Genomic DNA, 14,726 nt, shown 5'->3' with positions numbered 1-14,726 from the left:
AGCTGAATTAGTGAAACCGCGTTGCACCTGTGCCAAATGCCGGTATGAACCCCCCCCCCCCCCCCCCTAGCCCCTTGTGTATGGTCAGTGATTTTGTAGCAATGGCTTATCCGGTGCAGTTCATTTTCGGGCTTGGTCAGTGGTCAGGACGGCGCTCTGTGGCGGCTATCCTCGATCGAAAATTTCGGGGAACCGAGTATGTTCTCTAGATTTTTAGCGTGACTCCTTTTCAAACACGGCGGCAACATGCATTTGCGTTTGCGCCTATATGTGCGGGCTTCGACGTTGTCTATATACTACTGACGTGTCGGTTGCTGGGTCGCACATAATATCGCAAAATTGATCTAGCGAAAGTACCGCTCCTAGTACATTGAGCTTTTGTGAGGAAGTTGGCGGTTACCGGCGCCATATTGGAAAGACGTCATGTTGGCTTTGCGCGATCTTTATGCTTATATATTCGTGAACTTGGCTATCTCGAATCTCCGCTTATCTCGAAGTTTTTTTCCCAGGTTTTATTACTTCCAGTTAATGGGGTATTACTATATGTTGATGTAACTTCGTTTGCTCTGTTTGGGAGGCGTTGCGCTCCCTTTCGGCGCTCCGTTTTCATTCCAGTAGCGCAGCGCGGTCCTCAAGGTGTGAAATTGGTCAAGTGAATTTTTATTTGAAGAACGCCAACCTTTATATGCCCATCCAAGAAAAGGCATTTACATGACATTTACAGGCATTTACATTATTTACATTTACACTGACATTTACATGACACAATCATTGTCCATTATGCAAAAAGCTAATTGCTTTTTCTGATAACGCTAGAGACGGCACGCTTACGCAGCTATATCCAGCCCTTCTAATATAAAATGCCTGTATTATTTCTATGGCCTTCCTAGTTTTTTTCTTACCCGAGAAACTTAGTCTTCTAGAACATGGGATTGCATGCGCACTTGTTCTAATGGCTCCCGAATGCCTTACATACCCATACTTCACGCTATTGCAGTACTGACGTGCTCAATCATTAAAACAGTGCCCCGTTTGTCCTAGATTTACTTTACCACAGCTTAGCGGCAGCTGACCAATTACGTCACATGTACAGTTCGTAAACTTTTTTTTACGATTGGTGGTGCGCTTGGGCGTATTATGTGTTTTCATTCGATTGCACACAGTACATAGCTTGCAAGGGGCACTGAAAAATACATTCATAATTTGTAGGTTGGATACGTTCTTCAACTTGTGCGATAATTTGTGCGCCAACCGCACTAGATGCACATTTTTATTTGTGAGCTGGTTCGAAACTTACCCGTTTTTGTTTTTGCAAGATGGTTGCATATATTGAAGTGATAAGACAACGAGGAAAACGTGATTGCGTTAACCGTGCTGTCCGATTTGAAAAACTTTGCTCGATCTCGTGCTCACACGTGTGCTTTAGTGCTTCCTTAATACACGTCGCCACTATGACTCTCTTAATCAATGTAGAGTGTGCGACGTTGAATACCGACGACGACAGGCTTTCGACACGGACAAGCGGAAACGTTGAAGTGAATTTTATTTCGGTCGGAGGCGTAAATATACGGCGTTTACAACACACGCGCAATGAAGCAACAAACAAAATATGTGTTCAAATTGTTTCAAGGGGCTTCTTTTGATTGCTGCTTCATTGCGGACGTGTGGTGCAGTCCTTATATTTACGCCTCTGACAGAAACAAAATTTAGTTGGAAGCCTGCGCTTGCCCGTGTTCATATCCTCTCATCTTTGTATGCATCTTTTCTTAACTACTATGAACCAGCTTGCTCAAGAGGATTCATTGAGGCACGATATGATTATGAGGCACACCGTGGTGGGGTGCTCTAAACTAATTTAGGACAACCGGGGTTCTCTAACGTTCAGCCAATGCGCGGCACACGAGCATAATTCAAGTTGGCCTCCCCTCAAAACGTGGCCGTGATGTGACCACATGACCTCGTGTTTAGCAGCGGAACGCCAAAGGCACTAAGTAACCACGGCGGATGATCAGCGGTGGTGAGGCTGCCGGCGATTCCAGAGCGTAGCCGTGGCAACCACGCCTCTGCCGCTGATTGGCCACGTCGCCATGTGGCTGCCGCAAACCCCAAGAATGGGTCCCTGTACCTATTCTCGGTACGAAACGGAGAATTCCTCGACCGCGGACGATGTCAGCCGGTGGCCGGCAAACAGAGTGCGGCGAGTTGCCGTGTCGCTATCGTGGCCACACCTGAAAAACACTCCCGTTTAGCGCGAAACTTGTGGCCGAATGTGCCTGTCATTGCTGACTGCGTGATGACAGCCTCTGCTGAAGATGAAGTGTTAGATGGAAGGGTTATTCAAAGCGATACCGATTTGCGAAACATTGCGAGTGGACCGCAGACCTATATGCACCGGTAGCCACGCGCTTCGGGCATCGCACTTGAATCGTCGAAAACTGTACTCGTATATTGCTAATTGGAAAATATGAGTATATGTAGTGGCGCGTTTCAGCAAATCAGTGCGCATTTTCATGATTAACGCATGCAACCTAGCGGCCGACGCCGCGAAAGACCAGCTGTAGAAAGAACAGGTCAGAGGAGAAAGAAGACCACAAAAATGCGTGATACCTGCGTTAGAGCAAAACGAAACAAACGCACCCTATGCCAAATTGACACATGTGAGTTAGCTAACTAGAAGGGCAATTCATTATTAAATAGCGTTGCTGTATACTCGCTGCTTGCTAGGCTGAACATTTCTCATCGTACACAAATTCACGTAGCTTTCAATCAGTAGCAAGGGCAACCTAGGATTATTGCGAGTTCCAAGTAGTACCAATCATACAAAACATAGTGTAGAACTATTAGGTTCTCTTGGCGATTTCGCTTTGAAATATCGTTACAGTCCTCTATTATATATCCATCTTGTCGTTCACCCAGCTTGCACATTATTTCCCTGCTCTAAGAGCAAATGACCCCTATTTCTAACAAGGCCTGGTCATTTTGCTTTCTGAATACATTCAATGAACTTCCCGAAATTGATCTGCATTAAAATAACACACGCATTCTTTTCCTCGCGTTCTCTTACCTTCCGCTTGAGCAGGTTCTCCAAAGGAAAGTCTCTCCACTCAGCCTCTTCTGAAAGAAACTGGTCACCGTCCAGTAGACAGGAGTGTCCATCATCGAGTAGGCACTGCTCGTAGCAGCTTTGGCACAGCACGTGTCGGCAGGGCAGAAAAACAGTGGATCTGGGCAGCACACCACACGCATTGCATATTCTTTGTGCAGGAACACGCTCGACGAAGTGCAGAGGTCGCCAGTCCAGTTCCTTGTCAAAACCGCACAGCGTGTACCGCTTGCCTTGAGAAGCCATGATGAACCGCGCACACGTCGACTGGCAAATTCGGTGCCGACGATTCTGTGGAAACTTGAAAATATTGCCAGCGCTCTGTCCTGTCAGCTGTTGCCAAGGCTACTATCGCTCTGATAACGCTACGCCCAGCCGCTGATTATTCACGGCGCCACTCGCAAATCGGCATGGAACAGTCTGGAACACGGTGTAAGGAGATAGGTGTTCCAACGGCGCGCCCGCGCTGGGGCGAGAGAGCGGCCACTTCGTGTGACCGAAAGTGAGCGCCGCCTCTAGGGGCAGCACGTGTTCAGGAGGCCTTGCAGCAGCGGCACAAGAGTGGATAATTTACGACCTCCGTCAGCCTTTAAACACCCATACCCAAAGATATGCAATTTTTCGTTATTTAGACGCCAAATCCTCACCAGGTAGAAGGTTTCATGCCACTTACAGTCAAAATACCGTCATTTCGAACACGAGAGAGACGCGTCGTCTGCTCGAGCAGACGGTGACCTGCGCTTACCGCTGCTCGCCGCGTCGGAGTCAATCGGAATGTCGGCAGAAATCTAAAGGGACGTTCCCCCAACCAAGTAGAGTCGTTTTAAGCAGGCGAACGACATATATTCATCTAAGTAAAGCACTTCTGCTGCGCGTTTCCATAAAAGCGTCAGCAAAGCGAGCAAAAAAAAGTGGCCCCCAGAACAGGTGCTGCCCCTTGCGGCAGCGGCGTGCGTAGAGTCCCACTAAGTGGCCGCGCCTCGCGCCGCCGTCGGATCACCTTTCTTTTTACACCGTGGTCTGGAAAATATCTACTCGCTTTGCTGCGTCAGAGTTGTTGCCGACAATTTCATCGCCTTTTAAAGCGAAGCTTTATATGGCTAGGCAAAATCGCATGTGCACAGAAAACTATAATCATCAGCATTGGCTCGTGCTTCCTCGTCTTCTTCCGAAGCTGGCTCATTGGCGCCCCTCGGGTTGTGCTCGTGCTCGGCGCGCGTGCTCGTGCCACTGCTCCCGCAACGCAGCTGGCTGCGTGGCCGCTCATCATTCAGCGTAAAATTTCACTTCTCTTCTGTCCTTGTAATGGAGAAGCCTCGTTTACGGGGGTATGAGCCGTTGCTGAACGGGCTATGAGCCATTTATTGTCTTACGTAACGGACAGATTTAATTTTGAAGCCATTTAATTTCGAAGAATCGCAAGCGGTAATGGCGGATGAATGCTGCTAACCACGCTGCCGAGCAAACTCGAGACATCGAACGCAAGTGACAAAGGCGGACTGCGGGCATACCTTCAGTGACGTCATTGTCTCCGTTGCTGCCGAACGTGTGTAACCTCATAATTGAGAAATACTTTAATGAACCCTCGGAAGTAACCCAGTGATAAACACGGGGGCCGCACGTTTCAGCGTCACTGGGTTACCATCTTCACGGAGTAAAAGGGCCGACGAAATTTTGTTTTTAAACGACCGCTTTGTAAAGGCCACGAACTTTGAAATTCATTGCTGTGGACAAACAATTTTCTGAGAAGTCAAGGGGCAGCCTACGATGGAGGCGCAACTAACTGCGAAACGAAGAACCCCTTCGATGCAAGAAAAATCTAGGAACGACGGTATGAATATTTTTAAAGCCGATGCTTTCTTTCCAAAACTTTTCGGACTTTCCTGACGGCAGTTGCTTGGTGCTGATGCTGGCTTGCGCATAACTCATACTTTAAATAAATTTGATTTTCTTGTCACATGGTGGGATCGAGCCTTGGTACCCACACAGAGCAGCCCAATGTTCTATTCATTAGGCCACAATATACCACGTGTTCAAAATTAGGCTTTATGGAATTTTTAAAAATCGCCTGTCGCAGCTAGGATAATTCGTATCGTTGAGCTGGGTTATTCGACGAGGCGGACATTAGTAGCACGAGAAATCGAAACACATATTCAACTAATTAACAAAAATTCATTAATTTCCTTCCTAGTTAATTACTTTACGACACATATTGAAACTTACGAATTGTAGCCGGTGATCTTGTCAGGCGTATTCACTTAGAATGAATTTCCAGAATGACACCAGTTTAGAGATATGCGCCATTAAACCAGCCGTAAAAATGCACTGTTCTTGCACTTACTTTTTTAGCAAAATGCTTAAATTATTTTTTATTAAATTAGGAGGTTTTAGGTGCCAAAACCACGATGTGACTATAAGGCACGCCGTAGTGGGGGACTCCGGAAATTTGGATCACCTGGGGTTTTTTTAACGTGCACCTAAATCTAAGTACTCAGGTGTTTTCTCATTTAACCCCCATCGAAATGCCGCCTCCGTGACCGGGATTTGATCCCGCGACCTCGTGCTCAGCAGCCCAACACCATAGCCACTGAGCAACCACGGCAGGTTAGCACAATGCTGTTTTATACATTGAAGCACAAAAGTAACTAAAAACGCCCATGTACTTCGTCCCACACATTGGAGAAATAGTATCTCAGAACTGGTGTGATCTTGGGAATTTATTTCAAGTGGATGCGGCTTGCAAACTCACCGGCTACAATTCGTAAATTGCAATATGTGTCGTAAAGTAATTAGCTAAGCAATTCATTACTCAATTTTTGTTCATTTGTTGAATATGTATTGCGACTTCTCGTGCTACTAATGTCCGCCTCTTCAAATAACCCAGCTCAACGATAAGAATTATGCTACCTGCCACAGGCGATTTTTAAAAATTCCGCACAGGTTCATTTTGAACATCTGGTATTTCTTATTAAGTACAACCACAGCTATGTCATCTGGTGTATTCCCGATTTAAACGTGAATTGCGACATGAGATCCAGTTTCTCCCCGTGGCGCAAGTTAGGCCATGCTTCTGATAACAAATTTATAAAAAGACATTAAGCCTGTTGTTATGGCAACGGCTTTGTTGATTCGCGAGCCACAGACGGCCATCCCGCTTGTCGTCTGCAATGCGCTCGGCGAGTGCGTAATTTTCTCGGCAGAGGCAAAAAGAAACGAGCATGAGTTGTGTTAGCTGCTGCAGTCTGCTTATAACAGCTGTAATTTAAAGCCTCTTGCTTCTTGTAATGGTAATTTCTTTTTGTTTGTGCGGTTGTTTCTGTATTGATAAAATAGTAGCAGTGCCCATCCGTATTTCCTAAAATTTTACCCTACTCTGTTATGACACGTGATTCAGCACGCCAAATCGCCTGGCTTTGCGTTGTGGTAGGATATTAACAGGCAGAGTAACATTGCCTTATTTCGCATTTTTATTAGCAAAATCCCAACAGGACGACATACAACACGTAAACCAATATTTCAGACCTGATTATCTCCAATTTACAGTAAAAACTGCACATTCTATAGGTGCAAATACATAACAAAGCTTCTTACAATCTATGCATAGCAAAAGTCGCGGTTTTCTGTTTCCCGCATGTGACAACCCTACCAAAGAAAATTGTTTGTCGCAGCAGTTACCTTGTATTACTTGTGCAAAAAAATATCAATAGGCTAGAGCGGTTGAAAGGCTGCAGACAGCGCATTTTGCACACACAAATGGACCTGAGACAGATATTTGGGGGAGGTGGAGTTGTGCGTGCTGGGGCTGTCGTCTAGAAACATTTGACGTAATAAGTCATATGCTTAAACTGAACGTAGTTGCTGGAACCAATTTGAGCACTGCTTCCGCAAAACACTGCTTTCATTACATGCCCGTCAATTCTCATTCTCTTTTTTTGTAGGATTTAGTCTAAAAATATCCCACGAAAACTTAAGAATCAAATGCTTAGATCTAGTGCTAATATATTAACGTAACAGGTTTGGTAATGCTGCTTTCTCAGCAAGTGTATGAAAGTACTGATCAGGTTCTTACAACTAAATTATCTTCATCCATGATTCGTGACTTCCTTCAGCGCAACTCAGTTTGAGTATGAAGGGAAACCGCGCTCACCCTGTCTCCTGCCCCTTTTTCCCTTCATACTCAAACTGAGTTGCGCTAAAGGAAGTCACGAATACAATGCACCAACTTGCCCAATCCGCAGTACTTCTGAACTTCATCCATGAGTTTCTTATTCCCTTGTAAAAAAGTCACTAACGGATTAGTTTGTTCAACGTTTTATTTATTCCCCGTCTTCCTCGTTATACAGAATGCCTATAACAGGAAGACTAGCTTCCAAAAGTTGTAAGCCACTGGCGAATGGTTTATGGGCATTTCTTGCTCTAGAAGATTTTGAGTTGCACAGGAGGCACAAAACATTGCCGGAACACCGGTGTGAATTTTCTAAGAGCCGACGTAAAAGGGCCTCGTACGCAATGCGCGACAGTGCGATTTGACGGGACGGTAAACTGGCTCGTTCTCAGCGAAATCTGTTCGTCCGCTTAGTTCTAAAAACCGTGAACATCACACATCGCAGATGAATATTCTCTAAAGAACGGACAAGCAGGTCTTTTATTTTTTATTTTTTGCTACGTAACGTAAAATGCGCTTGATGCCGCAGCAGACAATGCGAAGAAAACAGCGCTTGCAGTGATTCTTCAATTGGTTTCCGCAACTTGTGGCGGCTTGCCATGTCTGTCCAAGAACAACAGGCAAGCGCAATGTTTCCTAAGATAACCCCCTCGTCCACACAGCAAGTATTCAAACATATTCGGCAAAGTGAAATGATCAGTTTTTGTATTCTTCCATGAAGCGAACAGCACTCGCCGAGATATAACGAAGCGCAATTTCCGTCAGCGGGTTAGCTAGCACTCACTCCACTAGGTAGCGGCTGTCTATAGGTTGCTTCAATGAATTCGCACCACAAACAAATGTACCGCGTATGGGAAATCCTTCATTTTGTCTTATAGCCGTTTCTATAAGGTTATCGGCTATTTTCCACATAACGTCTGCATAAAAAGCGCGCTTACTTTTCACTCTACTGGAAGCGGGAAAAATTCACCCAGGAATACGATACACCCTGATGGGAAATTTGAGCGCAGCTCTACACATGTTTTCATTTCGCTGCATAATGGCTTGCGTGAACAGTCGGTCTCGTGGGGCTCGTTGCAATCGGAGCGAAGTGTGGCGCGACTGCCTGGCAAATCTGGAGATTATCTAGTGAGAGCCAGCGTGTGGGGCCAGCGCGTGGGTGCGTTTGATAGCAGCCGCTGCTGACAAGCCTCCCAGATGACACGCGCTACTCCGGCGTCATCTCGTTCACCGTCGCCGCACTACGCTTTTGTTCTCACGCTTTCGCCATACCCCCTTCCGCTTTCCACCTCATGGTTCTGCTGAAGCCTCCTCTCTGCTTTCCTCCTTGCGCGTCTTCGCTCTCGCTGCTTTTTTCAGCCACCGCTGCGTTCCACGTTCACCCTCATGTTTCGCTCTGCTGGTTCGCTCGGTTACAAGCGACTGTAACGCCGAAGCTCTCCGCTGGAACGGGCGCCTAAAAGCTGTGCTCAAAAAAGTGGCGCTGCTGTGCCTCCTCGGGTCGGCCAACCATAAAGCTGATCAGAACGTCTGGTGGCCTTTCTTCTGTTTTTCTTACATTGCTAGAACACTGGCCGATAGAAAAGCAAAATGTTGCAGCGCACAGTAGACGGCAAAGGCGTGCACGTGTGCCGAGAGCGTCAGTAGCAGACTAACAAAATAGCAGTCAAAGCATGAATGGATAGATGGGTGCTATAAGCGTCCCCACTGAAACGGGGTGGCGGGGTTGCGCCACCAAGCTCTTGTTATTATTTCTTTAATATTCCTTTATTTTTGAGAAACACACAAATACAAAGAATTCCAGGCATGAACCTTTTTTGAACCATAACTGGGAACTCTGTTTCTGTACGTCTCGGTTGTTTGTGGTCTCCCTACTTTTCTGCCACCAAACCTCCAACCGCCTCTTACTAATCTCTAGAGCGGACATGTTTACTTTACCCCTGATATCCCTGAACCCAAGGGCTTCAAGGAGGTCAGAGGAGCCTAGACTTGCAGCTGGGTAGATTTCATTACATTTCAATAAAACATGTTCCTCCGTTTCTCAATTGCTCAATTTTAATCCCAACTTCTCACATTCTTCTCCACAGATATCAGCCAGACGTTTTATATCACTTTCTTTGTTAGCAAGCAACACAACATGCAACACAATGTCGTCCACATAAAATAAACCTGGAAGCTGCTGCTCAACTATTGTGCCGGCTTGTTTGTATGGGAGGTTAAACCCGATATTGATTCCTTCTAGCGCTCTTTGCATCATTACCACGTACATCATAATCAGTAGAGGGGATAAAGGGCAACCCTGTATCAGTCGCTTGTTGATATCAACTTTATCCTCGCTCGTCATCCCTTCCCATTCAATGGAAACAGTATTTTCTCGGTAAATCTTCCTCAATAGCTGTATACAGTCGTTGCCTATACCTTCCCCTTCTAGAATATTCCATAAAATGCTGCGATCTACGTTGTCATATGCTCCGGTGATGTACCTTTCTTCTCTGCATATTTAAATACACTGAGTAAGGACAAATGAGTTATCATCCAGCCGCCGACCGATTCTAAAACCATTCTGAAGTTCTACCAATATGCCATTATTGTCTGGCCATGCTTGCAGCTTCAATTTATGCGCCTGGATTGCTAACCTGTATATAACCGGTGTAATGATCGGTGGTCGATACGAGTGAATTGTATCTTTTTCCCCCTTACCTCTATAAATTAAATTCATTCTACTTTGTCTCCGACTGTCTGGTAATCGCCTATGTTGTAAGCATTTTTCCACTGCTTTTAACAGAGTTTCCTTACTTTTTGGTACAAATCAGCCTAACGGGAATCTCGTCTAAACCCGTGGCTGTGCGTTTTTCCAGCTGAAATTACTCAGCACCAACTCCTTTTTCCGTCTGGTTTTCGTTCATTCTCTTTTTTTTCCTCAGAAACCACCTCGCCATTGCCGTGAAATGATTCGGCTGTTATTTTTCGAACATACTTTAATGCCGCATCCCCTTCCAGTTTATTTCCATCTTCGTCAAGGATATGTTGCTGTACTGTTTCCAACTTCCAGCCTAATACGTTAATGTGGTTCCAAAATATTCTAGGTGTGGCCTTCTTTTTCTCACGTATTTCTGACAACCAATGTTCATTTTCACCTCTAATCTTTGCATGAAATAATATTTGAAGCATGGTTTTTTTCCGCGGTATATTTCCCATTTTTTTATTTCATCATGCGGCAACTGTGCATTTTTTGCCTGCATGTATTCTCGTGATGCTTTCTTTCGTTCGTCGATCGCCTCGCGTGTCTCCCTGTTCCACCAGCTTTTCGGCTTCCTTTTTTCTTTCCAACAAGCACGTTGCTTCACATTCACCATTTATTTCGTCATTACATTTACAAGCTCACTATATTCCTAGCTGGACTCTGCCGTCGCGAAGCTACCCCGCTTTGTCGAATATGTCTAGGAGTGGCCAGTTTGTGACCAGAGTGACCAGAGTGACCAGAGTGGTAAGTTTCTTGCATTCCGAATCAGATGGGCCGATGACGCGTGATGACTGTGGTAGCGAGGAGAATCTTCAACACCGTTTTTGTGACTGCCCTTTAGAGAGAAGATCGCTCGCAATCGCGATACCGCCCATTGACCAAAGAGGAACATATTTTAGAATGTCGACATCACAAGCCATTACAGCGGAGGGTGTCGAGGGCCCTGTTTCAGTTTTTAAGCGCAACAGAAGTGAACAAGCGGCTGTAACATCAGCAGATGTTTAGAGTGCTGCAAGTGCTACTGTGCTGTGCGGTGACAGTTTGCGGTGACAATGACCGACAGTGATTGTGTGTCTGTGCTCCTTTCTTTCTCTATATCTACTTTCCTGTCACTCTACCTCCCCCTCCCCACTCTCTCCTGCGTAGGGTAGCAAACGGGATCTTCCCATCTCGTTAGCCTCCCTGCCTTTCCCCTATCTTCTGTCTCTCTCACATCAACAATTTAGGTTGCAATATGCGCCGTACAAAAGAAGGAAACGAATTAGCTTCTCGTGACGGTGGCGTGCACTCGCCGTCGACAGCGCCCATGAACGCTGTATTCAAGCCACGGTCGCAGAGCCAGCACTAAACCCAACACGGAGTTAATTTTCGCGCTTGGAAGCTTGCTTCTCTCGTGTTTTAATCATGGGACAACTTTCATCGAGAGTAAAGCTACCGCAGAGGAAAAACTAAGATAGAAAGGCATAATTCTGGCTAGACACACTGGCGCTGTACTGCTGTAATGATAAAAAATGGAAGGCGACTAGAAGCAGTCGCCGCAGAGCAGGTTAAAATTGAAGAGAAAGGTCGAACCTATGGGGGAGGCTACTTGAATTTCTTTTTTTTTATCTTACAATAAGACATCGTGTTCTGAAATCTTCGACCTCATTTATCTGAGTTTGCACTTTTGGGCAGAACTTTCGGATAGCTCAATCATTTCCATACTGCTTCGCCTCCCTCCCCCCCCCCCCCCCCGAAAAAAAACTTTTCAAAACAATTTCTGGGCGGAAATTTTCTCAGGAACAGGATGAGGCACTTGTATATTTCGATGTGTTTATTACCACAATGTAGTATTACAAATCTGATGCATAATGACAACGAAAAAGAAAATTGAACCTATATCTTCAAAGAGATGACATTGGTACAGAAATGCAATGAAAAAAAAACACTCCTGGAGTTATCCTGCACTATAACCTAAGCCATAATCTCAGAAAAAAACAGTCGTTGTGTCTTCATTATTCCTGAAATCATAGTTTTGCTAACGTGACATGCCTAACTTCTCTGTATGATAGCCATAATTCAGTTTCTAATTTATCTGCATTATGGAAATTTTAGCACATGCAATTAAAACAAGATACATAAACCTCTAAATTGTTATAAATACCAGTGCAATGGTTCAAAAGGTAATTTTCGACTGCGCTTCCAGCCTTAAGCATTATGAATCAACTCGCCGAGAGAGAGAGAGAGATAGAAGGGACTTTATTTGCACTCGTCAAATAGTTGACGGGGTAGAGGCTTCAGCCTAAACCCACACTCATGCTCCCTAACCTTCGGCCAGGATCCCCAGGGACGCGCGGCGGTCAGGGCGAGACCGATGAATTGTCGTTGAGCATTTTCTTCTTCGTTGAGTATCAAGGACTCCCAGGATTCTCTACATCTATCAGGCTCATCAAAGCTAGGACAGATCCAAACCACGTGAACTAAGTCCGCTATACTATCACAACGCCTACACCGAGTGCGATAAACCAAGGGATTCCATTTGCTCAACAGTTGTGGGTTCTCAACTCACGGAAGTAGTTTTTTTTTTTTGAGCCACGATCCGATATGAGGCACCCCGTAATGGGGGCTCCATTATAATATCGAACATCTGGGATTTCTTATCGTGCACACAATGCGCGCTACACCAGTTTTAGCAGTTCGTAACCACGTAACCTCGTATTTAGTAGTGTAACGCCGAAGACCCTAAGGAACCACGGCAGGTGATCAGCGGTGATGAGGCTACGGGCGACGCCAGAGCGTAGCCATGGCGACCATGCCTGTGCCGCTGATTCACCACGTCGCTGCGTGGCTGCCGCAAACCCCCAAAATGGGTCCTGGACCCATCCTCTGTGCGGCAGGGAGAATCCTTGGACCGCGAGCGAGTTCGGCCGGTGGCCCGCAAACAGAGGGCGGCGAGTGGATGCACATTAAACGTACATGCACATTAAAAACATTCCCGCTTAGCGGGAAATACGTAGACGTATACATGCGTTTAATTGCGGATTGCGTGATTACAGCTTCTGCTGACGATGAAGTATAGGATGGAAGGGTAAGGATTATTCTGAGCGACACTAATTTGCAAAGCATTGCGAGTGGACCGCCGACCCAGATGCGCCAGCAGCCACGCACTCCGGGCATCGCACTTGTGTCGCTTAACACTGTACTCGTATATGGTTGATAAAAAATAATAGTGAATATAATAGCGCAATTTAGTAAATCAGTGCGTCTTTTGACGATTAACGCATTCAGCGTAGCGTCCGACGCCGCGAAAGACCAGTTGCAGAAAGAAGGTCGGCGTACAAGATAGATGAGAAAGAACAAAAGAAAAGCGAGTCATGCCTGCGTTAAAATACGCAAAGAAATCGAAACTAGAGCACCCTGTGCCTCATTAACGGATGTGAATAAGCGTACCCAAATAGAAGGGCAATTCATAAGTCAGTAGAGCTGCCGTATATTCGCTGCTTGCTACGCTGAACATTTCGTATTGGGCACAAGTTGACATAGCTTTCTGTCAGTAGTAACCACATCCTTGGATTCGGGAGTTCAAAGTAACATCAAATCCATACAGGATATAGCGTCGAACTATTTGCTTATCTTCACGATTTCCCAGGTGAAACATAGTTTCACTCCTATGAAGTATTTCCATCTTGTCCTTCAGCTAGCTAACACGCGACAAACCCAATAACCCTCCTAACAGCAAATAACCCCTATTTTTAACAAGGCGTGCCCAGTTTTCTCTTGAATATATTCAATAACCTTGGCGAAAAAGCTCCGGATAGCATTAACACAGGCATGCTTTTCCTCGCGTTCCTTTACCTTACGCTTGAGCAGATTCTCCAAAGGGAAGTGTATCCACTCGACATTGTCTTGAAGAAACTGGTCACCGTCGAGCAAACAGGCATATCCGTCGTCGAGTAGGCACTGCTCGTAGCAGCTTTTGCACAGCACGTCTCCACAAGGTAGACAAACGGTGGCTCTCGGCAGCACACCACAAGCGTTGCATATCCTGTGTGCAGGAATAGGCTCGACGAAGTGCAAAGGTCGCCAGTCCAGTTCCTGGGTAAAACCGCGCAGCGTGTACCGCTTGCCTCGAGAAGCCATGTCAAACGGCGCATACGTCGACGGGCAAATGTCGTGCCGGTGGTTCTGCGGAAACGCTGCGAGCGCTCTGTCATAAAGAAAGGAATTCAACAAGAGGGGACACTCCCATAGGGCCCAGCGGCCGAATTGACTGCAGCGTGCCAAGCGGTCGGGGTCAATCACTTGCATCACTTCCGGTTTCGGTTTTAGGCGCGCGTATTTTGAACGCAAGCTAGCACGCCGGCTGCGCCCCCCCCCCCCCCCTCCTTTTTTTTTTTGCTCTTCGTAGCAGAATCGGTTTATTATTTAGTAAAAATGATTGCGAACGATCTCGTAAAGTCCCATCGAATCTGTGCCACGTGCAATTTCAGAAAGTAGATGCAAGACCTTTTGTGCAATGAGGAAATCTTTATTTTGCTCTATATAAAAGCTCGTTCCGCGCTTTTTGTGCGTTCATCCAACGTTGTGACACCAGCAGATAAGGCAGTGGTTCCTGTATGAAGCTCCACCGGACGGCACCAGCTGAAAAAAAAAAGTAAATTACAAGCATGTTATACATTTGCAAGCACGTAACAGCATGTTACAAGCATGAGTCATTTTGGTATTTAGACATGGAA

The 14,726-nt window shown here is 45.9% G+C and overlaps 2 protein-coding genes across 4 annotated transcripts in view; one reads left to right on the top strand and one right to left on the bottom strand.

Moving 5' to 3' along the window:
• LOC119465199 (E3 ubiquitin-protein ligase PDZRN3-B-like) overlaps positions 1–14,130 on the bottom strand; it is a 199,426-nt gene extending 185,296 nt beyond the window's left edge. For 2 of the 3 annotated variants that reach the window (XM_049655550.1, XM_049655552.1), the window contains exon 1: positions 3,065–3,384. In XM_049655550.1, coding sequence (XP_049511507.1) covers positions 3,065–3,349 — 285 coding nt within the window. In that variant the 5' untranslated portion in view covers positions 3,350–3,384. Of the gene's footprint in view, positions 1–3,064; positions 3,385–13,890 lie in introns of those variants that run through there. The other variant, XM_049655551.1, reaches the window with a different exon arrangement.
• Positions 1–14,726, top strand: part of LOC119465198 (TNF receptor-associated factor 6-like) — a 204,389-nt gene that overhangs the window by 138,617 nt on the left and 51,046 nt on the right. The window lies entirely within an intron of this gene.

The sequence above is a fragment of the Dermacentor silvarum genome, chromosome 9, assembly GCF_013339745.2.
Source record: "Dermacentor silvarum isolate Dsil-2018 chromosome 9, BIME_Dsil_1.4, whole genome shotgun sequence".
Classification (NCBI taxonomy): domain Eukaryota; kingdom Metazoa; phylum Arthropoda; class Arachnida; order Ixodida; family Ixodidae; genus Dermacentor; species Dermacentor silvarum.
Note: the sequence above shows the minus strand (reverse complement) of the source record. Positions and strands in the feature narration are given on the sequence as shown.